At 37.4% G+C, this 25,189-nt stretch overlaps 1 protein-coding gene across 4 annotated transcripts in view; it reads right to left on the reverse strand.

Moving 5' to 3' along the window:
* GATAD2A (GATA zinc finger domain containing 2A) overlaps positions 1 to 25,189 on the reverse strand; it is a 227,434-nt gene that overhangs the window by 67,917 nt on the left and 134,328 nt on the right. For 3 of the 4 annotated variants that reach the window (XM_036738790.1, XM_036738797.1, XM_036738807.1), the window contains exon 3: positions 14,568 to 14,839. In XM_036738790.1, the coding sequence (XP_036594685.1) occupies positions 14,568 to 14,830 (263 nt within the window). In that variant the 5' untranslated portion in view covers positions 14,831 to 14,839. Of the gene's footprint in view, positions 1 to 14,567; positions 14,840 to 15,186; positions 15,200 to 25,189 lie in introns of those variants that run through there. The other variant, XM_036738814.1, reaches the window with a different exon arrangement.

Genomic DNA, 25,189 nt, shown 5'->3' on the forward strand with positions numbered 1-25,189 from the left:
TGCCTGTCGCCTATTCCTGGAATGACTTCTTTACCATGCTCCAAGAAGCTCATTATTGGGATAACCTCTTCATCCTATTAGATGTCATCTGCATTGGCACTTGAACTCATCACTACACTATGCCTTGCTGATTGGAGGGTAGTGCCAATAGCTCCAAAATCATGATTTAAGGAGGGGGCCCAGCTGAGACATTTCCTCATGTCTCACCTTGTTGCACTACCATGGGACTTCTCAGACTCTTCCACCTTCTCCTCTCCTTCCCACCCCAACTTTTCAGCTTCTTTTTTTGTGTTGTCTTCGCCCCGTAAGATGGGCGATAAGAATCCTTGAGGTTAGGGATTGTCTTGCTTTTTTCAAATGTGTACTCCCAGAGCTTAGTGGTACCTAGCACATAAATATATATGTTTATTGATTTAACATATCATTTATTATGACATTACGATGAGGTATATTCCATAAAACAAAGGTGTAAATTATTAGATTTTAGATTTGTCAACTATAGCATGAGGCCAATTTCTTATCACCTGCAAGAGAGGTTTAAAGGCATTGATCACAGATTTGGAGCTGGAAGGAAACTTGAAAACCAAGACTAATTCCCTGATTTTATAGATGAGGAAAGTAAAGTACAGAGAGGTTAAGCGGGTATCTTGGCTAATTCAGCTAGAAAGCATTTGAAGTAGTATTTGAATCCAAGTTTTCCTGACTGCAAGTCCAGGGTCCTATGCACTATATTACACTGCATCTTAGAAACACAAATCCCTAAAGAGCAAATACACAGCATGCTGCCATATGGAGGGGCCATTTACAAACTGGTCTTACTTTAGGGAAAGTAATCAACTACACAAGTACTTATGAAAAGAAGAACAACATTCTGTGTGACCCGGGGCAAATCACTTCGTTGTTGGCCCCAATTTCCTCCTCTGTAAAATAAGGGTACGGCAGGAGTTAAACTATACAATCTCCTGTCCCTACTCTGACATTCAATAATTCTAAAAAAAGAGGGAAAAAAAAGATTTGTATCATCAAATCAAGAGATCAGTCTACAATTTCCATCTCCTACCATCCTAAATAGGGGGCTAGTTCTGTCTCTAGTAGTAGAAAGTTTAAGGTTTTCCTCATAAATGGAGGTTCTTTGACCCCTTCAGGGAAACTTCCTAAAAAAACAGTTAAGTGGTAAGTATTCACATTCCAAAAGCAATGCCCTCAGGGGTCCTTTTAAATAGGAAACATTCTTAGTACTTTTAAAAAGCTGTTTATAGATCAGAAGGTATACGACAATATAGACAGAAGGTCAAAGAGATATAATAGCTAGAATAACATTTACCTTCCAGAACTAGAGAGGGGGTAAAGTTTTGATCCTCAACAACCCTGGGAGGTAGGTGCTATTATTATCCCCATTTCATAAATGAGGAAACTGAGACAAACAGGTTAAAGAGATTTGCCCAGGTCACGTAGCTATTAAATGTTTGAGGGGGATCTGAACTCAGATCTTCCAGACTCCAGGCCCCAGGGACATTACCCTTATCATCCAATGACAGACTATTGACTCCTAATTTGGACATGATTCTAACATATTCTTGATTCATAAGGTTTCTCAGCCTGTCAATTATAAGTAGAAATTCTTTTTTAAAATGTGGGGGAGAGGGAGGGGCTGGAAGTATCTTTTTATTTATAAGCATTAAGATAGGCATATCGATTATTATATACGTTGTATGAATAAAGACTGACCTCTACATTCTTCCTTTTAAAAAGCAACAGAGCTAAACAGTGCGCGCGTGTGTGTGTATATCTATTGGGGAGTTGGAGGAGAATGGGTCTGAGAAGAGTTTTTTACTTATTAGCATGAGGCCCTTTTTATAACACCATTTTACAATGTACAAGATGCTTTGTATATGTTATCTCATTTAATCTTTACAACAATCCTTTGAAGTAAGCACAAGAACTTTTATCTCCATTGTAGGTTCATTCATTAATTCCACAAAAATAGGAAAACTAAGAAAGATCAAGACAAATTAAGCAATTTGCCTCAGCTACTTAATTGGTCACCTGGACTAGAGTCTGAGTCTTCAGACAAAGTTTTTCACCTACAGAACACTAGATCTCTATTCAATTAATTCCATAGGAAAGAAGTTCACAATTTTTATTTTTTGTTGAATATGAAATCTGTTTATTCAATTCAACATGACTTTATTATTACAACTCACCGAACAAAAATCTTAGGTAGAAGATCTGGGAAATTTCACCTTATCCACTATGGTTCTTCAAACACTATCCAATTACCTAAAAGTTTAAATAGTGGGGAGGATATGTGAATGATAAGCTATGGTTTTGCTTCAAATAAACTCTAGTCATAGCTAAAAACCATGAAATTTCTTTCCCTCGATTACAGTACTGATGCCAGAAGGAAACTAAACTATTTTAAACCTAATTTATTTTTTAAAATAAAATAAAACACTAGAGATTAAATCAGAAAAATTACCAATAACTTAGGTGGAAAAAAATGAAGATCCTTCTCTCTGGCTTTGAGTCAGAAAATAATCCAAATCTATGCAATGAACTTTAAAAAAAAAAATTAAGCAGGTAATTAGTAAGTCCTTCATTTCCATTTATAGTAATTGATCAGCAACTTTGGAAGAAACAGTAAACACTGTACAGGATCATTCCAAATGGCAATTAAACTGGTTTAAGTTAAGCTAAATTGTGGTAAAATATAATTCAGTTTAATCTGCCCACAAAAATTACACATTGCCTTATAGAGACTGAGGACTTACATCTATAAATTGATAAAGCAACAATATCAGACATTTGACAGAACCCTCTTCCCCAAAAGGGGTCCTAAGCCAGAACTCTACATTAGATGCCAAAGACTACTTATTTTTAACAGAAAAAAGCAGCACCATCCCCAGAAAGTATTTACAGTTTTAGACTGTATTAAAGACCTGATCTTACCCAGCAATGATGCCAATACATACAATACATACACTCTAACACATACACAAGAGGCAAATATTGCATGTATATGTGTAGTTGTGAGTATAGGAAAGGTACTGGCTAACTATAGATATACAACATCTAACAAAGGTAAACTAGGTGACTTAAAGAATTGCATTCTTTCTTTGGACCTAAGAGTGAAATGTAGTGTAGTAGAGAAAGAATGAGTCCTGTGACCTGGAGCCAGTCACTCTTGAGTTTCAGTTTTCCTACGTGTTCTTGTTGTTCCGTCATTTCAGTTGTGTCTGACTCTTCCTGACCCCATCTGGGGTTTTGCTGGTAAAGATAATGAAGTGGTTTGCCATTTCCTTCTCCAGCTCATTTTTCAGATAAGGAAACTGAGGCAAACAAGAGTTATGTGACTTGCCCAGGATCACATAGCTGGTATGTGTCTGAAAAGTGATTTGAAGTTAGGACTTCCTGATGCCAGGCCTGAACCTCTATCCACTGCACCACCTAGCTGTCCTTTTCCCATTTGTACAATGGGACTAGTAATCTCTGACATGTGTACCTCATAGAGTTTTGAAGACCAAATGAGACACTAAGTCTAGCTGAGAAAAAATGTGGTGAAAGTCAAAGAACTCTAGAAAAGGAATAAAGGAGACCTGAGTTTGCATTTCAAATCTTACACTGACTATAGCTGTGTGCTCTTATTTAATACATCTAAATTTTCTGGGCTTTTGTTTCCACTGTTGTAAAAAAAGAAGGCTTTGAACTATATGATCTACCTCCTACGACATATAAGATAATCAATGTAAAGCACTTTTAGATCTTCTGTGCTTTTTCACTAAAAGCGAGTTATTAATACATAGAGAAGGGTTCACAAAAGCTTTCTCATTACAAATATTTTAATTGTCCACTGTTCCCAACTAATGCTCCTTCGCTAAAACCCAACTCTTCTGTTTCCTTATGTTGCAGAGGTGATCTTGGGATTTTGAAGTCTATGTCAATCGATCACAAACTATAATTCTAACAAGGTGGAAGGATTTTGAATATTGGACTGGCACTGGGCTGTTACCAGGATCGTGGAAGGAAAAGGCCAGTTATATTCAGAGGGGTTCACTGTCATAAGGTTGGTAAATTCTCTTGGCCATAACCATCTCATGAATACTTCTTACTGAAGTCAAATCATAGATTCTTCAAGTAATGAAGTTAAACAAACAAAAAGATGAAAGCTAACTAGCTGACATTATTAAAAACTGTTGAAAATTCTTATAAATTAAGCCCTTAGAATGCAAAGCACAATGAAAAGCAAAATTCTAAACAAATGCACAAAGTTCAAGTTAACCAAAGGTAAAAAGTAAGAAGGGGCCACTCTAATCCAACAGCATTCAAGCCTCTTTCAGAGGAGTTTCTGACCACTTGTCGTTAGACAGCTTGATGTGCTTAATTTTTCTGTGCTGTACCCAAGTTTGCAAATTCAAAGAGTAAATACGAGCCAAATTAAGAATCCAGTTTCAAGTGTGTTACTTGCCTTGGGTTTGGTTATGCTAAGTTTCAAAAAAGCTGGACTACTGTCCACCTTACATGTCCAGTCCTTCTACTTTATTCACACCTAACCCTTGAAATGTCGTATAATTCAACTTTGGCCCCCCCACCGTCTAATACTCAGTTTAAATTATTTCCTCTTCAATCTTTCCCTGATCTCATTAACTCCCATGGATTTAATCACAAAGGTTTAAGAAGCAATGTAAACTCCTAAAAGGCAGAGACGGATGCTTTTGTCTTTGTATCTTCACTACTTAACACAATGTCTGGCACATGGTGGGCCCAACATTTGCGATCCCTGATTAATATGCCCAGTAATTCACAGAAGAAAAAAGCCAGGAGTCAAGCAAGTAAGCATGTATTAGGCACCAACATTAGGAAAATGTATGTCAGGCAATATGCTAGGGCTGAGAATCCAAACACTAAAGACAACCATCTCTGCTTTCAAGGAGTGTGCATTCTAGCATTCTGCATAGAATGTCAGGATAGAGCACTGATCTTGGAGTTGGGAAGACGTGATACATACTAGCTGTTGGGAAGCTACTGGGAAGATCTGATACATACTAGCTGTGTGACTTTGAGCAAATCATTTAACCTCCTTCAGTCTCAGTTTCCTCATTTGTAAACTGGGGGTGATAGGAACACCTACCTCCCCCTGGAAGTCATGAAGATAAAATGACTTAATATTTTTAAAGTGCTCAGCAAACCTCAAAATGCTATATAAAAGCAATCTATAATTATTACTGTGAGAAATACGAACAAAGTTAAATATATACACTATATATACAAAGTAGTTTTGGAAAGAGGTCCTGAACAACAGGGGGCACTAGGAAGAGCATACGGAAGATGGAATCTGAGATAAATTTGTTTTAAGAGATAGACAGGAGAGTACACTCCAGGCAGGGACTGAATGGGAAAAACATGAAGCATGAGACAGTTTGGCTGGACTACAGAGAGCATGAAGGGGAATAATGCACAATAAGAATAGAGAGATACTTTGGAATCACTTTGTAAAGGGCTTTAAAATGCCTTATTTCTCCATAGCTATAAAATACACAGAGACAGACAGACACACAGAACCCCTGGGCAGCTAGATGGTGAAATGGACAGAGTGCTGGGTCTGGAATCAGGAAGACTCATCTTTCTTAGTTCAAATCTGGCCTCAAACACTTATTATATGAACCTGTGCAAGTCACTTAATGTTGTTTAGCTCAGTTTTCTCATCTGTAAAATGGGCTAGAGAAGGAAATGGCAAACCACTCCAGTATCTTTGCCAAGAAAACCTCAGATAGGGTCAGAAAGTGTCATACAACTGAAACAAGTAAACAACAGCAACAAGAAAGCCACTGGAACTTCTGGAGAAATCAAATGACATGGACAGACCTGTATTTTAGGAATATTACTTTGGGAGTTATGTGGAGAAATGCAAATTCAAACAGCTCTGAAGTACTACCTCACCTCTACCAGATTGGCTAATGTGACAGAAGAGAAAAATGACAGGTGCTGAAAGGGATGTGGAAAAACAGGGACACTGTTGGCAGAGTTGTGAACTGCGTGCATTCTGGAGAACAAATTTGGCTGAACAAGTTGTGCTATAAGAAATAACAAGGGGTTTTAGAAAAACCTGGGAACATGTATATGAACTGACGCAAAGTGAAGAGAGCAGAACCAGGAGAACACAGTACACGGTAACAGCAAAATTGTTAACAATGATCAAAAATGTGAAAGACTTAGCTACTCTTGACCAATATGATATGACTATTCCAAATGGCCCATAAAAAAAGCTAGCCATCTTCAGAGAGAGAGTGCAGACTGAAGCATACTTTTTTCCATTTTCTTTCTATTTCTTGCTTTTTATCTTTTGTAACATTAATGTGGAAATGTTTTACATGACTTCACATGTATAACTGCTTGCCTTCTCAATGGATGGGGGAGGGCAAGATGGAGGGAGAGAATTTGGAAATAAATTTTTAAAAATAAATGCAAAAATAAAATTTTAAAAATAAATGCAAAAAGTAAAAGGGAGTTATATAGAGGATAGATTAAAATAGGGAGAAACTTAAGGCAGGGAGACAAATTTGGAGGTTAATACAATAGTGCCAGTCAGAGGTAATAAGTATCCACCCTTGGGAGGCGGTAGCTCCATGAGTAAAGGGAAAGGGTTGTATTTCAGAGATGCTGTAACAATGTGTGATCAGATATATGGCATGAGGGGAGTGGGGAGCCAGGGATGATATAGATGTAGTGAACCTGGGTGAATGGAAGAATGGTGGCACTCTTGACAGAAATAGGAAATTTGGAAGAAGAATCAATATAAGGGGAAAGATAATGAGATGTGTTTGGGACATGCTGAGTTTGGGGCTCCTGTGGCCCATAAAATTCAAAATAAGCAGTTGGTGATGTTGGACTGCAGCTCAGGAGAGAATATAGGGTTGAATTTATAAATCTAGGAAAACAGGGTAAAGATAATTGAAACAGGGAGCTAATAAAGTCATTAATAGTATATACTACATATCTGGGACAGACAGTGAAGACAGACAATGAAATGGGCCCAAGGCTGAACAGGGGGAAGGATAAAAGAACTGGATTACTTTTAATAAATTGAAGAACTTGTTTAATGATCCCAAATGTCTCATAGAAATAAAGGAATAGGGTTTTAATAGAGGAATTGCTTTATGTAGCAAGTCATGGAATACAAGTCTCCAAAAACTGCAAATATCACACAGATGGCACCAAGAAGATACATGTTGGGTGTAAGCAGGCTGTAACATATAACCAATGAGGAACTTTAAGAACCTGCTTTTACTTCAAGTAAAAAATGTCATCAGTAAAATGTATGATAAGAAGAAAAGATTGGCTAGTTATTTAGCAAGGGTAGGGGATGACAAGCAGAGAGCCAGTGTCCTTAGTATTGTCTCAATATCAGAAAAAATAAGGATAGTCTCATGCACATAGTATAAGTATAGATCCCCCCCTTGCCCCCTTCCCAAAACTTAAAGGAAGAAAGTCATAGACAAGAGTCACAATGGATGAGTAGGCATGGATAGGTATCAATCTAAACCCCTGGGAGGTTTGGGAGGTTTTTTTTTTTTAAAGGGGGGGGGAGGGGTGTCCAACAAAACGATGAGGTCACAGATCCATATGAGTATCTCTTATTGGTTAATAAAACATGAAGTCTTTGCTGATTTTCTCAAATATTAGTTTCTTTTAAAACTACCTTGTATGTTTTTGGTCAAAATATACACCAATATGTAGTCCCGTCCCATCCTGCTTCCCTCCTCTCAGTAGAATGTAGGCTCCGCTCCTTGAAGGCAAGGACTCTTTCATTTCTGGCTTGGTATCCTCAGCACCTAGCATAGTGTCTAGTACAGGGCTTCTTAAACTTTTTCCATTCATGACCCCTTTCAGACCCATGTGGGGTCGCAATCCACAGTTTAAGAAGTGCTGGTCTAATAGAAAGTAGATGCTTAATAAATGCTTGTTGACTGATATATTGTGGTCTCAAAGAAGCTGAGAATTTTTTTTAATTGTCTAACTCTTAAATTCATCCTTTAGAAGGCAGAGACACAACTATTTTAACAGTGATCTAAGAAAAATGCTAGACTGAGTAGTGAATAAGAAATCGAGGGGAAAACTATAGTGGATCATCTTTTTAGCACAAAACCATAGATTCTACTTATAAGCAAGTAATCAGGTCAGAAACCGTGTAAGAGAAGTAGCACCCAGAATCTGGATGCAGGCAGCAGGGAGACTGCTTATAGTTGATCACTCAGTCCTAGGCCAAAGCCTAGGGATCTCTCAGAAGTACCAGGAGCTAGGATGCAAATTCCTAGAGCTGATCACAGACTCAGCACTTGGTCCAGGCCAGCAGCTTAGGGGCTGGAACATGAACCCATAGTCACCCAAAGCAGACAGAGGACTGTATCTCTGGTCCAGGAAAGCAGCATAGAGGGTTTCTCTGGGAAGGGACAGGATCACAGATTTAGTCCTGAAAGAACTCCTACCTAAGCTAAGAATTCTAGATTGCTCAGAGCAGATTTCTAGAAAAATGATGACACAAATAAATAATAAACAAACAAAAACAATAAAGAGCTATCATGAGACCAGAATACCCAAGAAAAAACCTAGAAGATAATAAGTCCCAAACTCCTAAAGGTAAAGCCTCAAAGAAAAACTCAATTTGGGGAAAAGATCAGTTAGAATTTGTAGAAGAAATGATGCAAGAGTTAAAGAGTTTAAAAATAGTATTGCAAATGAGAGTGATAGCAGAAAGAACTGGAAAAGAAATGAGAGTATTAACAACTTGGAACAACAGGTACAAAAGCTTACACAAGTAAAAGACTGCCTGAAAATTAGGAGTACAAAACTGATGCCATGAAACAACAAGGCTATTAAAACAAAGTCAAAAACTGGAAAAAAAAAATAGAAGAAAATATTAGGACATAGATCAAAAACAACTGACCTGGAAAACAGATAATTTAATAATCACAGAATTACATAAAAACCATAACCCCCCAAAAGAGCCTACATTTCCAATTTCAAAAGATTACAAAAACTGCCCAGATCTCTTAGAACCACAGAGCAAAGTGAAAATAGAAAGAATCCACTTACTTCCTGGAAAAAAAAAAACCCAACCCAAATGAAGACTCCTAGCAATGTCACAGCCAAAATCCAAATCTTCTAGATAAAAGAAAGAAATGATGCAAGCTTCCAGAAAGAAATACCAAAGAATCACATTAGAATCATACAAGATTTAGCAGCTACCACTACAAAGGACCTGATAACATGGAATACAATATTCCAAAAGATAAAGACTTATAACCAAGAATAACTTACCCAGCGAGACTAAGTATAATCCTACAGGACAAAACAAAACAAAAAACCAATACCCCCAAAAACAAAAAACAAACAAACAAAACAAAAGAACTGAGTAAAAACTCTGAAATACAAATACCAGAGTCAATAGAAGTATAAAATGGTAAATATAGGAAAGTAATCAGTAAAGACTTTATAAGGCTAAAGTGTATCTGCATTCTAATGGGGGAATAGGGAGTAAAGGTGGGGAAATGACATAAACATCCCTGAAGAATTATGATGTTAGCAGGGGACAGGGAGAAAGTCAAATAAGATGGGGAGGTGGTGGGGGTGATTTTTGTTGTTTTATCATAAGGAGAAAAGAAAGGGGGGAGAGGAAGATGACAGAAGAAAGAAGGAAGAAAAGGAGAAGAGTGGGCAAGGGATTACTTATCATCCCACATAATCAGGGAGTACAAGTAGAACACTATATATAAATGAGGAAGGGGAAAGCATCACTTGAACCTCACTTTGAACTCATGCAGAGTGAAGTAAGCAGAACCAGAACAATTTAGGCTACAACAACATTGTAAAAATGAACAATTTAGAAAGACTTAAGAATTCTGATTCCAGAATTTCAACTCTGATTCCAGAAGAATTTAAAATGCTGCCTACCTCCTGACAGAGGGATGATGGTGCCAGAAGAGACATGCAGAGTGAGACATGTTTATGGACGTGGTCAATGTAGAAACACTTTGACTATGTATTTGTTGCAAAGGTTTTCTTTTTCTTTTTCTTTTCTCAGGGTAAGGGAAGGAAAATATCGTGGTGGGAGAGGGGGCAGATATTTGTTAACTGAAAACAAAATAAATTTTTAAAAGGCAGAGAAAGTAACCTGATTCTGATCAATAAAACTAGTAAAGTAGAAATTATTTAAGTGGGAGGAGAAAGTAAGCAAAATCAGATACTGAAATACGAGGAACAGAATTTGGGCAAGGTAGTTTGGGAGGGAAGATTTCAAAGAGTTAAGAAAAGAGATAGCCAGACTTCCATGACCTATGAGTCTACAGGGAAAGTTTGCTCAAAGACGTTATGTTCTCAAGAACATGATTCTAATATACAAATGACTTCAACCATGAAGGAAAAGGAAAAGTGTTCTAAAGAGATAGATGAGGCTACAAAGGAAAATGGAAAGTTATTTAACAAGTCAGATTTTTAAAAGACATGCACAGAAGACAGAAACAAGGGTAGGTAACTAGCAAGGTTTGACAAGAATGGTATCTGAAGCTTAAAGGCTAGAACAAGGGTGAGGAACCTGTGGCCTCAAGGCTCCATGTGGCTTTTTGACTGAGTCGAAGTTTTACAGAACAAATTCTCTTATTAAGGGCATTTGTTCTGTGAAGTTTGAATTGAGTCAAAGGTCTACACTTGAGGACCTAGAGAGCCACAAGTTCCCCACCCCTGGCCTAGAATGAACTGAGGCTTAAAATGAATACTGAGAATAAAAAGAGTGTTCTTAGTTACCTTCAAAGCAAGAAAAACACAGGGATAGAGTTATGAAGATTTCTCATTATGTAGGAGCAAGGCCCCAAGCTGGGGTCAGTAGGCAGTGTTGAGAAGACATGGTACTGCTTACCACTCCCTACTGAAAGGCACTCTAAATCTTTGACTTTCATGACACTATACACTCCTGGCTACATATCTGATCGTTTTTTTTAAAAGCCTTTTTTGGTTCACTGCCCATCTCAAACCTGGATTTCTCCAGATCCTCTTTTCCTTATACATATTCTGTCCCCTGCTATCTCATCAACTGCCATGGGTTTAATTATGAACTCTGCTAAAGGAGTCTAAAATCAGGTGCAGTTCTTGCATCACCAACTGCCTGCTGGACATTTCCATCAGGACGTGTCATTCCCATCTTAAGCTCAACATGTCCCAATTGTAACTCATCCTCTTTTCCCCTAAAACAGCCCCACTACAAAACTTTCTTATTCTGATGAGTTCACTATAGCATATTCCTATTTACCCAGATTCAGAACCTAGAGTCACTGAATGTTCCCCCTCTCCAGTCAACCACATATCAACTCATTGTCATTTTGTTGGTTCTACCCTCCACAGTATTTCTAATGACTGTTTCCTTTTCTATATTCACATGCCCACCATCTTAGTTCAAGCTCTGATCACACCTCTTACCTCAACTAATATAAAAACTAATTTAATAAAACTCCCTTTAGTCTTGGCCATCTTTAATTCGTCACTCACAGGTGGCAAAAAGATCTTAATGCACAGAAGCAAGCATATTATTCTTCTGTTTCAGTTTCCTAGTGCCTCTGAAATAGAATATAAACTCAACCTGGATTTTAAGCATTTCCACATTCGAAGCCAATCTACCTTTCCAGACTTATTTTTACACACTACACATTCCTGCCACATTGTGAACTCTATTTGCTGTATATTGTTCTGCAAGCATAGAATGCACTCTCATCTCATTTCGGTCTTTTAGAATTAATGCCTTCAAGATTCAGCTCAAGGTACCATCTCTCCCACTGACTTCCTTAATTCACCAGTTGATAAAGCACCTTCTCTCCTCAAATTACCATGTCAATCAATAAATAAACATATATTAAGTATCTATTTATGTGCCAAACACTGTGTTAAAGCAGCTATACAAGGGATATCAAAAACAAACAAAAACAGTCCTTGTCCTCAAGGAGCTCACAATCTAATGTAGTAACAAATATGTACAAAGAAGCTATACAGGAAAAATAAAAAATAGTTGGGAGGAAAGACACTAGAATTAGAAGAGGTGAAAGTTCTATAGAAGATCAGATTTTATTTGGGACTTGAAAGGAACCAAGGAAGCTAGAAGGTGAAGATGAGGAAAGAGAGTATTCCAGGTATGAGGGGCAGCCAGAGAAGATGTCCAGGGCCAGGAGATGGAATGTCTTGTTCAAGGAACAGCAAGGAGGCCAGTGTCAATGGATCAAAGAGTCTATGGTAAGGAGTGAAGTGTAAGACTTGGAAAGGTGGGGGGAGATGGGGGAGACTAGGTTATAAAGAACTTCGAATACCAAACAGAGAATATTATGTTTTATCATGGAGGTGAGACGGAGCCAGTTTATTGAGTAAGTGGGAATGGGGGATGGGGGATAGCGGTTGACAGTAGTATAGGCTGGACCTGCACTTTAGGAAAATTACTTTGGTGGCTGAATGGGGGATGAACTGGAGTGCAGAGAAACTTAAGGCAGGCAGATTTAACAGAAAGGTACTGCAATGGTCCAGGCATGAAGTGATGAAGGCCTACACCACAGTGGTGGCAGTATCAGAAGAGAGAAGAAGTACAATTGAAAGATGCTACAGGTTGTATAGTTTGTCCTTCATTCTTGAAGAGAACCAAGACATCAAAAAGATGATGCCATGACTTGCAAGTGAAATGGATTTAAGTGGGGGGCCCTGTGAAAAGTCACCAGCCTCATTTTCTCCTATGGAGCCATTTGGGTCCAGTGGTCAAATATAGATCAAGACCAACTGGAGATAGAACAGCTAAGAGATGCTGCAAAGGTGAAACTGGTAAGCCTTGGCATCAGATTGGATATGTGGAATAAGAGAAAGTGAGAAGTTGAGGATTATACCTAGATGGTGGTATCGCCTTTGACAGTAATGGGAAATTGGGGGTAGGGGTAACAATGACGACTATCTTTTTTCACATTTGTACTTGGTGCTTAGCACAGTTCCTGACACATAATGGGTACTTCATATATTTTTACTGGATTGTTCCGTTGATCTATTTTTCTACTTTTTCCCCAGTATTAAATAATTTTAATAATTACTACCTTAAAAAAACAGTTTTGAGGCAGAGGTCTAGAAATATAATTCTCTCTTCATTACTACTTTTATCACTGCTTCCCTTGATATTCTAGATTTTTTGTTTCTCAAAATAAAATTTGCCATTATTTTTTTCTGACTCCATAAAGTATCCCATTGGCATAGTGCTAAACCTGTAAATTATTGAAGTGGTATGGCCATTTTATTTTAGTTAAGTTCCTTCAAATAACACTTCTTTTTTTTCTGAGAGCTGGAAGAGTGGTGTTGCTCAAACCCTTTCACATTCTTTACCAGCCAGGAGACCAAGTTACATTTTATATACAAGCAGCTATCACTTCACTTTTGAAGGAAGACAAACATGGCAAAAAAAATCTCTGCAAATTACTGCCATCACACTTTAAAAACAACTTTAATCCATGTCTTTTGCTCTTATACCATATTCATTTGGGAGAAGAATCTGTATTAAATATCTCTAAAAGATATACAGGCAAGTAAAAGAAATAAGACCAAAGGCCAGTATCAATAGATAAGAGGTCAAAGTACATGAATAATTCTCAAAGAACAATAACAAACTATTAAGAGGAACAAAAATCAAAACAGTTCAGACGTTTCAAGTCAAAACCAGAAAAGATGACAAAGATGAAAAAGGGTGGGGGGAAGAAGAGAGATAGTAAATGTCAGAGAGATTATAGAAAGGACAAGCATATTATTATACTGTTGGTAGAGCTGTGGATTGACCCAACTAATCTGGAAAGTAAGAATTACTGGAAGAAAGTTAAATAGCCAAATCTTTGAACTTAAGGGATTCCATTGCCAGGCATGTACCTAAAAAGATTCCAATGAGAAAAAGAAAGGGGGCATACATAAAAATACTTATAGCAGAATGGTTCTGGGGTAATAGCAAAGAATTGGGGAAAAAAAGTACATGCCTGCTGATAAGGGAATGGCTCAACAAATTGTGGTATATGAATGTAATAGGATATTACTATACTTAAGAAACAATGATTAATATAGAGAAGCATGGGAAGAGATATATAAACTGATGCGAAGTAGAATAAGCAGAACCAAGAAAACAATATACACAATGACTACAGAAAGGTAAATGGAAAGAACAAGACAAATGAATCTGAATACTGTAAAGTTACAATGATCATGCCTGGCACCAAAGAAGAGATACAATAAGGATGTTCCACACACCCCCTCCCCAAACTATGAGGAGGTATGAAACATGGAATTCCAGAAATTTTCATTGTCATTTAATTATGCTAAACTGCTTTTCTTCCTCTTTTTAGTTATTATAACAGATGGCTTTCTGGAAAGTAGAGACAGAGAAATTGGAATATGTAGGTAATGTAAAAAAAAGATATTAAACAGCAAGGTAAAAAGCTATAGGAAATATTAGACCTTGTTAGCTCAGCTCTTAAGATTCAAAATTTCAGCTGGCACACTATGACCAAGTTTCTACCTACCTTTTTGAGGTACTCATATCCACTGGCTCATCACTTGTCTGTACTTCCACCTTAATAGTTGCCTTAACTTCCCCTCCTTTTAGTAATCCTTGGACCTTGGCTGCTCCTGGCTCAGACTTCATTTTCAAATCACCTTCAGTCTTGTGGTCTGATCCCAGTAATCCTTTCTCCATCTTTATTTTTTTACTGTCCACATCATTTAGAGTTGTTTCACGTTCAAGTGCTCGCTTTTGACTCCGTGTTCTGCATGCTTCCTCGGTCATTCTGAAATTCTAGTAAGAGAAGGGGGGAGAAAAAGACAAGTTCAAAATTTTCTGAAAGAAAGTGTGTATCTTACTTATTTTTTGTTTCTTTGAAGTTGTCTTTTTGAATGTTTCCTCCAGCCATAATGATGACAAGGGTTGTTATAGCCAAACAAGAAGACTAAAGAATATCATACAATTCCCTCACTTTCTTCAAAAAGGTTTTTCTTCTAAACTTTGTCTATGGCTCCTAGTCACCCATATCATTATGGCAAAGAGAAATTGATAAGCAATAGTAAGTATGGGAGCACAACTATAAAGCACCTAATGCACAACTAGAAATCTTCAAAGATGAAAAATGAAAGTTGGCTGCTTACCAAAAAGAAAAGAGCTTCCCTCTGCATGCCAGTCTCAAAGTCAAATAAAGTACAAGAAAACTAGACCTGAATTTCTCTGCAATTTCTGACTGTGGGGTCTGCAGCATCTACATTTGCTGTCAGTTATCAGGAATCTTAAGTGAAGGGGAAAAGAACTACCTTGTCTTGCAGGAAAAGAGCTCTTTCTGAATTTCTATCCAGTCTATTCCACAAGAAACTAAGCTATTACCATTGTGATAATATTCAAGTTGATACTTTCCACTCCCTTTTAATGAATGAGGCCCGTTTGCCCATTCGGAGCACAGGAAATGCTCAACTCCTCTGGGATCATATTTAACCCCTGCAATTCCAGTCATTGAAACTTTTAGGCTGGATAGGTTTAGGCTTTTCACTCTGCCACTTTCCTGTACCTGCATCACACACATATCTAGATGAAAAAAGCTGAGTCAGTTTTTGATCCCATGACATCACTGGGCTCCACATGACCCTTCCCAGGATTCAGTCTGAGAGACAAAGCACTTTCCAGAAAACCAGTCTGAACCGGTTCCAGACAACAAGCTGAAGTGTTGTTAACCCTCACAGAGACACGACTGCACAGTAGCAACAGTAGCAGTAGCACTAGCAGCAGCAGCAGCAGCATTAGCAGTAGTAGCAGCAGCAGTAGCAGCAATGTATATCTGCAAGACTGTTGTTGGCATTCCAAAACACAAGTCTGGCAGGGTAGCATCACTGCTCTTAAAGGGGCAGTTGACTAAAATTTCCAAAGTTAGACTACTTTAACTATTTTGGTCTTTTGGACTTTTCTTGGCAAAAAGGGTTGTTTTTGTTTTATTTAGAATAGATATTTAAGAAAGTGAAGATACAGACAATTAAGGACTGAAAGTCTAACTTCTCAAAGTAGAACTACAAAACCTATCAGTCATCTGAACGACTTGAAGAAAAAGAAAAGGGATATCTCGAGATATCTCTATGACATTACTTCAGTAATCCAAAACCCAGACAGTCATAATTTCTTAGCTTTTCTGAGTTTGCTTTTTCTTATTTAGGAAAAGATCAGTCAATTATACAGCATACAAGGCTCCCTTATTAATTTAAAAGGGGATATATGTGAATTAAAATAAAGGCCAAATATGATGCTTGCTCAAAGGGAGAAAATAACATGGGAAGTTAAGCCCAAAACAAACAAAAACAAACCTTGCTCCAATTCCGTTTCTGTTTCCTGTCCTACCTTTAACATTTGCCATAAGCCCCACCTACCTTCCCAATACCACTCCTGAGCCTCCAGCAAAGCTTTACTAAAACAGTCCTGACCACCACCACCACTACCACCTTTCTTCATAGACAGTGGACTTATATTCAGGAGCTGTATGATGACATGACAATATAAATGACCATAAAGTTACTAGCCAAACTGGTTCACTTCTGAATCTCATTTATAGAGTTAGCTTGTCCACTATGCTCATTTTACAGATCAGAAAACAACAGTCCTGAAAATTTGACTTTGCCTGTGTCTCAGCTTGCTCACCTATAAAATGGGGAATGGTAGGGATCAACAATGAGCAATCAATAGCCTCTAAGGGGACATTCCCTCTAGCTCCAATTCAAGGACTGTATGACTTCGCCTAAAGTCAAACAGAACCTCATTTTACAAGGAACTACATGCGAATCAGGTTCTACTTTGGGAGATAACCCACTTAAGCAAGACTGATCCCAAATAGAATTAGAAAGACAAAATGGGAGAGAGAAGGCTGGATTGATATGTGGAGATGTCTATTTCCATCAATTATTATCACTGACTATATGAACATACTACCTATCATTTGGAAAAATAAATTCAGAAGTGAAATTATTGTGGCCTGATCATTATAATGATGAGTCATGACTTCAGAGAACTAATGGTGAACTATGTCTCCTTTTCTCTGTAGAGGCAAGAGATTTTTGGCATGAAATGAGGCATATGTAGTCAGATAAATTTGCTTAACTGTACTTTGTTACTAGGAAGGGCTCTATCACTGGACACCAGTCAATGGGGAGTGACAATAATATAAAAAAAAACAGCATGGACATAACCTTTTTAAAAAAATAAACTCAAGCTAAAAACACAATTTACTGTATCATTCAAACTTAAGAAGAGAAAGTGATTCTTCAGATTAAAAGGCAACTTAGTTCATAGCACCACAGAACAGTAGAGCTAGAAGAAATTTGAGACCATCTTAAATACATTAACTGAATCCATAAAGACTTAGAAATCTGTATAAAGAATACCTCTGAGATAAAACAGGTTTTATGAAAATGATGCAAAATTGAGAAATCAAGCCAATTTTCAAGATGAAAAAGTACAGCACAAAATACATTTGTTGATACCCACATAATTTTATTTTTAATATACTGAGGGCAAAATATCACTAGAATTGAAATTCTCACAAAAATTCACACATCCAATGGGGTTTTTAATGGATATTTGAGCAACAGTTTAATTCATTAGACCCCTATATTCTACTTATGGGAAAAGTGATACCCAGAGAGTAAGTTACCATGGTATACTCAAGAGGTAGCATGGCATAGTGGAAACACCATAGGAAGGAAGCCAGGAGACCTGGGCTCCAGTATTGCCTCAGTGATGACAGATATGTGATCTCTGTTGAAGCATTCTCCCTCTTTGGGTCTCAGTTTCCTCATCTGTAAAAAATTAAGGTTTTTGAACTAAGTGACCTCTAAAGCCCCTTTCATTTCTGAAATTCTATGGCTGTGACTTCTCCAACATGACAAAGCTAATTGGCATCAGAGTCCAGATCAAAATGCAGATTTCCTGTTTCTTGGACTTTAGGTTGCTTACACTACTAATGGTGTTTAATCAAAATCGTAGCGTTAGGCTCTAGTAAACCAGGAATTTTGGACAACTCTAGCTCCTTTCAAGGGTACTACCTTCATTTACCAGCTCTGTGTTGCTCTTCCTCTCACCTCTCTTCCCCAACTCCAGTTTTAGCTCCAAAGATAGTCAGATTACAGGCATCTCTAAGGTTCTATCCATCTCTAATAGTCCGTGAATCTATGAATATATTTAGACACTGTCCCTGTCCCTTTCTCATCCATTTTTTAAAAAGCTATATATATTTTCTTTGCTATTTCCACTTCCCTCACTGTCTTCAAAACCCTCTGTAATGTGGCTTCTTAAGTTATCATTCAACTGAGATTCCTTCTTCCAAAGTTACCAATAATTTCTTGACTGCCATATCTGATAGCCTCTTCTCAGTTCTCAACTTCTTGACCTTTGGCAGAATTTGAAACTGGTGGCCAACTTCTACATAATTTTGTCTTCTGAGTTTTTGTCACAGTGCTTACTCTTGGCTTTCTTCATATACGATCACTTCTCAAATTCAGAGAAATCTGGGAAAACCTATATGAGTGATCATATCTAGGAGCAGAATTTATACAATAACAACATGATAAAGAAAAATAACTTTGAAATGCTTGAGAATTTTGATCAATGCAATGACCAACCATGATTCCAAAGGACTACATGAAGCCTGACACTTACCTTATGACAAAAAAAAAATGGACTCAAGATGCAGAATGAGGTAGATGTTTTTGGAAATAGCCAATGTAAAAATTTCTTTTGTCTATGAATAGTTATTACAATAAATGTTTTTTTCTTTTCATTTTTCTCTTTCTTTTAAAGGAGATTTGGAGATTTGGGAGGGTGAAGAGGATAAGGGAGAAAAAAAGAAAAATAAAAGGAGGAGAGGAAAATGTAGGGGGAGAGAAGGAATTAAAAAAGGGTCACTCACTAATACACGGTTGGTAGAATTGTGAACTGATCCAACAATTCTGGAAAGCAATTTGGAACTATGCCCAAAGGGCTACATAAAACTCTGTATACCCTTTGATTCAGCAATACCACTGCTAGGTCTATATCTCAAAGACATTCAAAAAAAAAAAAAAGGTCCTCATCCCTTCATACCTGGACTGTTGCACTAACCTACTAAGTTGGTATTCCTCACTCAAGTGTTTCCTCATTCCATTCCATCCTCCACACAGCTGCTAAATCGATTTTCCTAAATCACAAATCTGTTACCCCTCTCCTTAATGGCTGCCTATTACTTCTAGGATTAAATAAAAATATTTTTTATTTTGGGATTTATAACCCTTAACAACCTGTCCCATTTCCCACATTTCCAGTCTTCTCCCCTGCATGTACTCTAAGATGCAAAAATACTGGCCTTCTGGATGGTCCTTGCATCTCCGAATTCCATGTCTTTTCTCAGGCCACACCCCGCCTCCACCCCGCCTCTGCCTACTTCTGGCTCTTTCCTCCACTCCCACATAAATTATTTCTGTCTGAGATTACCTCCCATTTACACTGTACATATCACAGGTGGTTTACATGTCTCCCAAATTAGAATATAAGCTCTAGAGGGTAGATACTGTGTTTTTACCTTTTTCAATATTCCCAGCATTTGGCACAGTAGTACTCATGAAAATGAAGGCTTTAGAAGAGAAACTCTAAGGTCCCTTGCAAAAGTTCCAATTTATGTTGTAGGCTTCTTTTTAGGATTGTGTCTTCATGTATACAATCTATTTTGTATATCTTGCTTTTACCCCCTTAACTAAACCATATGGCAAATTAAGGTCATGGTCTTACATTTACTTAATTGTTTGTCTATTCACCACTATCCAGAATCTAGCTCAGTGCTGGGCACATAGCAATGGCATAATAATTCACATTTATATAGCAATTTCTTCACAATAACTATGATCAATTATTATGATTCCCATTCTGTAAACTAGGAAACTGAGATTCAGAATGGAAAAATGATTTCCCAAAGGTCACAAAGCTAGTAAGTCATGGAGCTGGTATTTAAAAGTGCTCCTGTCACTACACCATCATTAAAGACTTGACAATTTCTATTTCAGTTATTTGAGCTATGATTTTTCTTTCCAGTTTTTCCAGCAGAGGTGAAAGAACTAAACCCTTTAATAAAGACAATGCCAAGAGAGTTTATTATGAAGCAGAAGGAACTGGAACTCTGCCAATTCAAGTAGAGAGGAACTGAGCTAGAGCCTCTCACCTGCCACCAAAATACCTCCCCAGATAAATCACTCTCTAGCACAACCCATACATAGACATTGTCCTCTATACACCATAATTATAAATATTTTCATAAATTGGCACCATTTTGAGCATGAGAACAAAAGAGAGATGATGACCTCTGAAGCCACAAAGCTGCTCACAGCCCAGCCACGCTACACAACTTAGTGGAGTACAGGGAGCTCCAGTGTCCCTCTGGAAACTGCACTACTTCTGTGACTGTTTCTACCTCCCATTGGTTCAAGATCCCCCAAGGTCACTGCTAAGTTCGACTCTCTTCCATGGCAATACGTTCGTTGCCTTAGTGTTTAAGTTGGTTAGAACCTGACATAAATTTTCCACTGGTCTTTTCCTCTCCCCCAAGGCAATACAAGTGTTAGAGCCCAAATGAAATGAATCCAAAAGCAGGGTGGGGAGTAACCAGACACACCTGGATGCCTACCACCAAGCTAGCATTTGGCATCTATGGCGACTACTGGCATTAATCCAGAGAGATTTGAAAAAGTCAGATCCTTAAGGGAGAAAAGCCATTTAGGGAATGAAATCTGAAAAAAAAAATCCTATGAAAAAGTATGGTATTAGTAATATTACACTAGGAATATTGCCCTTTTTTCACCACTAAAGAACTAAGCTTCCTGGCACAATAATAATAGATTCTTCAGGGCTGAAACATAAGAATTAAATAGATGTGTATAGGTCAATTGTTTCAAAACTCTTGGTATAAGAAAGAGGTGCTTAGGGAAAACATTTCCACCAAACTGGGGTTCAATTTTAAAAGTACTATTAAATGGTGCTTTTCAAATCTATAAAGCATCTTACATGGATTATCTTATTTGAGTTTCAGAAGAACCCACTAAGATAGCTACTATAAATATTATTATCTTCATGTAAGAGATGAAGAAACTGGAGTTCAAAAAGATTAAGTAATTTGCCCTGGTCACAAAGCTAGTAAGTGCTGGAATTTTGGGTTTGAACCTAGGTTTTCCCAACTCTAGGTCTAGTACTCAATTCCTATGTAACACAACTACTCCCACCCCTACCCAGAGGCCTGTTCTCTCCTGACTGGTAACTTCCTTACTACCACTGACAATTTGAGAAGGAACCTGCTTCCATTCCTGCTCAATCAATTCTGGACTTTGCATCCTCAATAGCAGCCTTGCCTCTGCTCCACCTTGCTCTATCTCCTCTTCCCTTTCAGTTTCCCTTTGTCATCTTCACCCCGTGAGAATTTAAGCCCCTTAAGGGAGGGAACTACAATGTGTGTTGCTCATGTACTAGTAATTCCATGTTGGCTGGTGTATAAAGCCCAAGTCTGGGATCAGGAAAACCTGACTTCAAATCCAGCCTCAGATATCACTAGCTGTGTGAACCTAGACAAGTCACTTAATCCTGTCTGCCTCAGTTTCCTCATCTGTAAAATGAGCTGGATACGGAAATGGCAAACCACTCCAGTATCTTTGCCCAAAAAAAAAACAAAAAAACAAAAAAACCCAAAACCCAAGATGGGGTCACAAAGAGTCAGACACAACTCAAAAACAACTGAATAACAACAACTACTAGTATCCCCAGGATCTGGCAAAATGTCTGGCAAACAGTAAGCTCTTAATAAATGTTTCATCTATCTAAGGTCCTTCTCATATTCTGTATTCCAAGGTTCCTCACAGTTCTTACACTCTATATTCACATGACTCTTTCAGATGTAATATTTTATGTACGTACTGAGGTACTTTTCAGGCTTGATGTTTTCTAATCTGAAACCATTTTTAGTTCTGACATGCTATATTCCTTTCTACCTCTCATAGGCTATGATTCTATGGTTCATAAAATAAACATGCTCTCATATTAAAGTTTATTCACATGAAAAAAGAGGGCTGGGGTTTAGTGGTCTACAAACTCACTAAGAGTTAACAGTGTATTGATTAGAGAAACGCAAATTAAAATACCTTACACCTATCAGATTGGCTAATATGACAGAAAAGGAATATGATAAATACTGGAGAGAATGTGGGGAAAATTGGGATACTAATGCACTGTTGGTAGAGTTGTAAACTGAATCAACCATTCTAGACAGCAATTTGGAACTAAGTTCAAAGGGCAATCAAACTGTGCATACCCTTTGATCCAGCAATACCACTATCAGGTATGTATCCCAGAGAGCTCAAAAAAAGGGAAAAGGACCTACATATACAAAAATATTCATAGCAGCTCTTGTGGTGGTGGCAAAAAATTAGAAATTGAAGGGATGCCCATCAATTGGGGAATGGCTGAACATGTTGTGGTATATGAATGTAATGAAATACTATTGTTGTATAAGAAATGATGAGGCAGCAGATTTCAGAAAAACCTGGAAATACTTACATGAACTGATGCAAAGTGAAATGAGCAGAATGAGAACACTGTACACAGTAAAAGCAACACTGTGGAATGATCAACTATGAATGACTTAGATCTTCTCAGCAATACAATGATCCAAGACAATTTCAAAGGACTTAAGAATAAAAATGTCATCCACATCCAGAGAAAGAACTAATGGAGTCTCAAGGTAGATCGAAGCATTTTATTTTCACTTCTTTGTTTTGTTCATGGTTCTTTCCTTTTGGTCTATTTCTTCTTTCGTAACATGACTAATATGGAAATATGTTTTTATATGACTGTACATATATAACCTCTATAAAACTGCTTACAGTTTTGGGGAGGAGGAGAGGAGAAAGAGAGGGAGAAAAAATTGGAACTCAAGATTTTTTTAAGTGAATGTTAAAAATTATCTTTAACATGTAATTGAAAAAAAATACTATTTTTAAAAAAGAGTTAACAATGTAAACTAACAGCCAAAAAAAGCCCAAACACATACCCTGATTTTATCTTAAGTACATTATTAGAAGCATGGCATCCAGCATAAGGGAAGGGATAGTTTCACAGACATCTGCTTTAGTTATAACATACTGTTCCTTATTCATTTCTGGGCACCATGTTTTTAGAAGGATGTTAACAAGCTAGAGTATGTTCAGACCTGAAAAATCACCAGAAAGAACAGATGATATTTGGCCTGCAGAAGATTTAGAGGAAGTTAACATGATGGTACCTTCAACTATTCCAAACCACCTCACCTTTTCCTAAAGTCTCCCATTATACCCTTCTTCTGCTACCTTCTTTATATCATAAAAAAATCAATGATGTTCATTATGAACTCCTCCTTCCAACCTTTCACCTCATATCACTTAAGACAGTTTCCTCTACTATTTCATTTTTCACTTGGGTCTCAGAAGAAGAGCTATTGGATTGGCCCTTCTTGTCAAGAAAAAACAACTGAATAGGCACCTTTGATTTCCATCTCCTCCCATCTTTTCCACTATCATTCCCCTTTCTCTCATACTTTCAATCTCTTCCTTTCCATTGGCTCCTTCCCTGATGCCTACAAAGATTTGTCTGTTCCTTAAAAAAAACCCTCATTTGATCCAACAATCTCTGCTAGCTATTTTCCTATATCTATCCTCCTCTTTTATGTCTAAAACTCATTAAGAAGATTCTTATCAATATACTCTATTCTCTAAACCCCACACAATCCAACTTCTCACCTCATCATTCAACCAAAACTGTTCTATCCAAAGTTACCAATGATCTTTTCCCCCCATTTTATATATATGTAAGAGTATATTTTAATTCTTGTCAAAAGAAATTCCAAAGCTTACACATGATTTCAAAATGAGGATGTCCTAACAGTGGCCTTGAATGAGTCATCCATTTCACTCCTCTTTTATGTAGTCACTCAGAAATAGCCCTAGAAGTGGTATTGCTGGGTCAAAGGATATGCACATTTTTATATCCCTTTGGGCATAATTCCAAATTGCTCTCCAGAATGGCTGGATCAGTTTACAACTCCACCAACAATGTAATAGTGTTGCAACTTTTCCACATCCTCTCCAGCATTTATCATTTTCCTGCTTTGTCATGTTAGCCAATCTGACAAGAGAGATGTAGTATCTAAGAGTTGTTTTGATTTGCATTTCTCTAATCAGTAGTGATTTAGAGCATTTTTTTCATATGCCTGTAGATATCTTTAATTTCTTCCTCTGAAAACTGCCTGTTTATAACCTTTGTCCAATTCTCAATTGGGGAATGATTTGTATTCCTATAAATTTGGCTCAGTTCCTTGTATATTTTAGAAATGAGGCCTTTATCAGAGACACTGGTTGTAAAGATTTTCTCCCAATTTTCTGCTTCCCTCCTAATCTTTGTTGCATTGGCTTTGTTTATACAAAAACTTTTCGATTTAACATAATCAAAATTAACCATTTTGCATTTTGTAATGCTCTCTATCTCTTGTGTCATGAATTCTTTTCTTTCCCATAAATCTGATAGGTAAACTATTCCTTGCTCTCCCATACTGCTTATAGTATCAGCCTTTATTCCTAAATCATGAACCCAATTTGACTTTATTTTGGTATATAGTGTAAGATATTGGTCTATGCCCAGTTTCTGCCTTACCATTTTTTAATTTTTCCAGCAGTTTTTGTGAAATAGTGAATTCTAGCCCAGAAGCTGGATTCTTTGGGTTTATCAAAGAGTAGATTGCTATAGTCATTGACTACTGCATCTTGCATACCTAACCTATTCCACTGATTTACCAGTCTGTTTCTTAGCCAGTACCAAGTAGTTTTGATAACTGCTGCTTTATAGTACAGTTTAATATGCAGTATGGCTAGGTCACCTTCCCCCAGCATTTCTTTTCATTAATCCCCTTGATATTCAGGACTTCTTATTCTTCCAGATGAATTCTGTTATTATTTTATCCAGCTCTGTAAAATATTTTTTTGGTACTTCGATTGGTATGGCACTAAATAAGTAAATTAATTTAGGTAAAATTGCCATTTTTATTATATTACCTAGGCCTAATCACGAGCAACTGATGTTTTT

Source organism: Trichosurus vulpecula, chromosome 1 (assembly GCF_011100635.1).
Source record: "Trichosurus vulpecula isolate mTriVul1 chromosome 1, mTriVul1.pri, whole genome shotgun sequence".
Taxonomy (NCBI): domain Eukaryota; kingdom Metazoa; phylum Chordata; class Mammalia; order Diprotodontia; family Phalangeridae; genus Trichosurus; species Trichosurus vulpecula.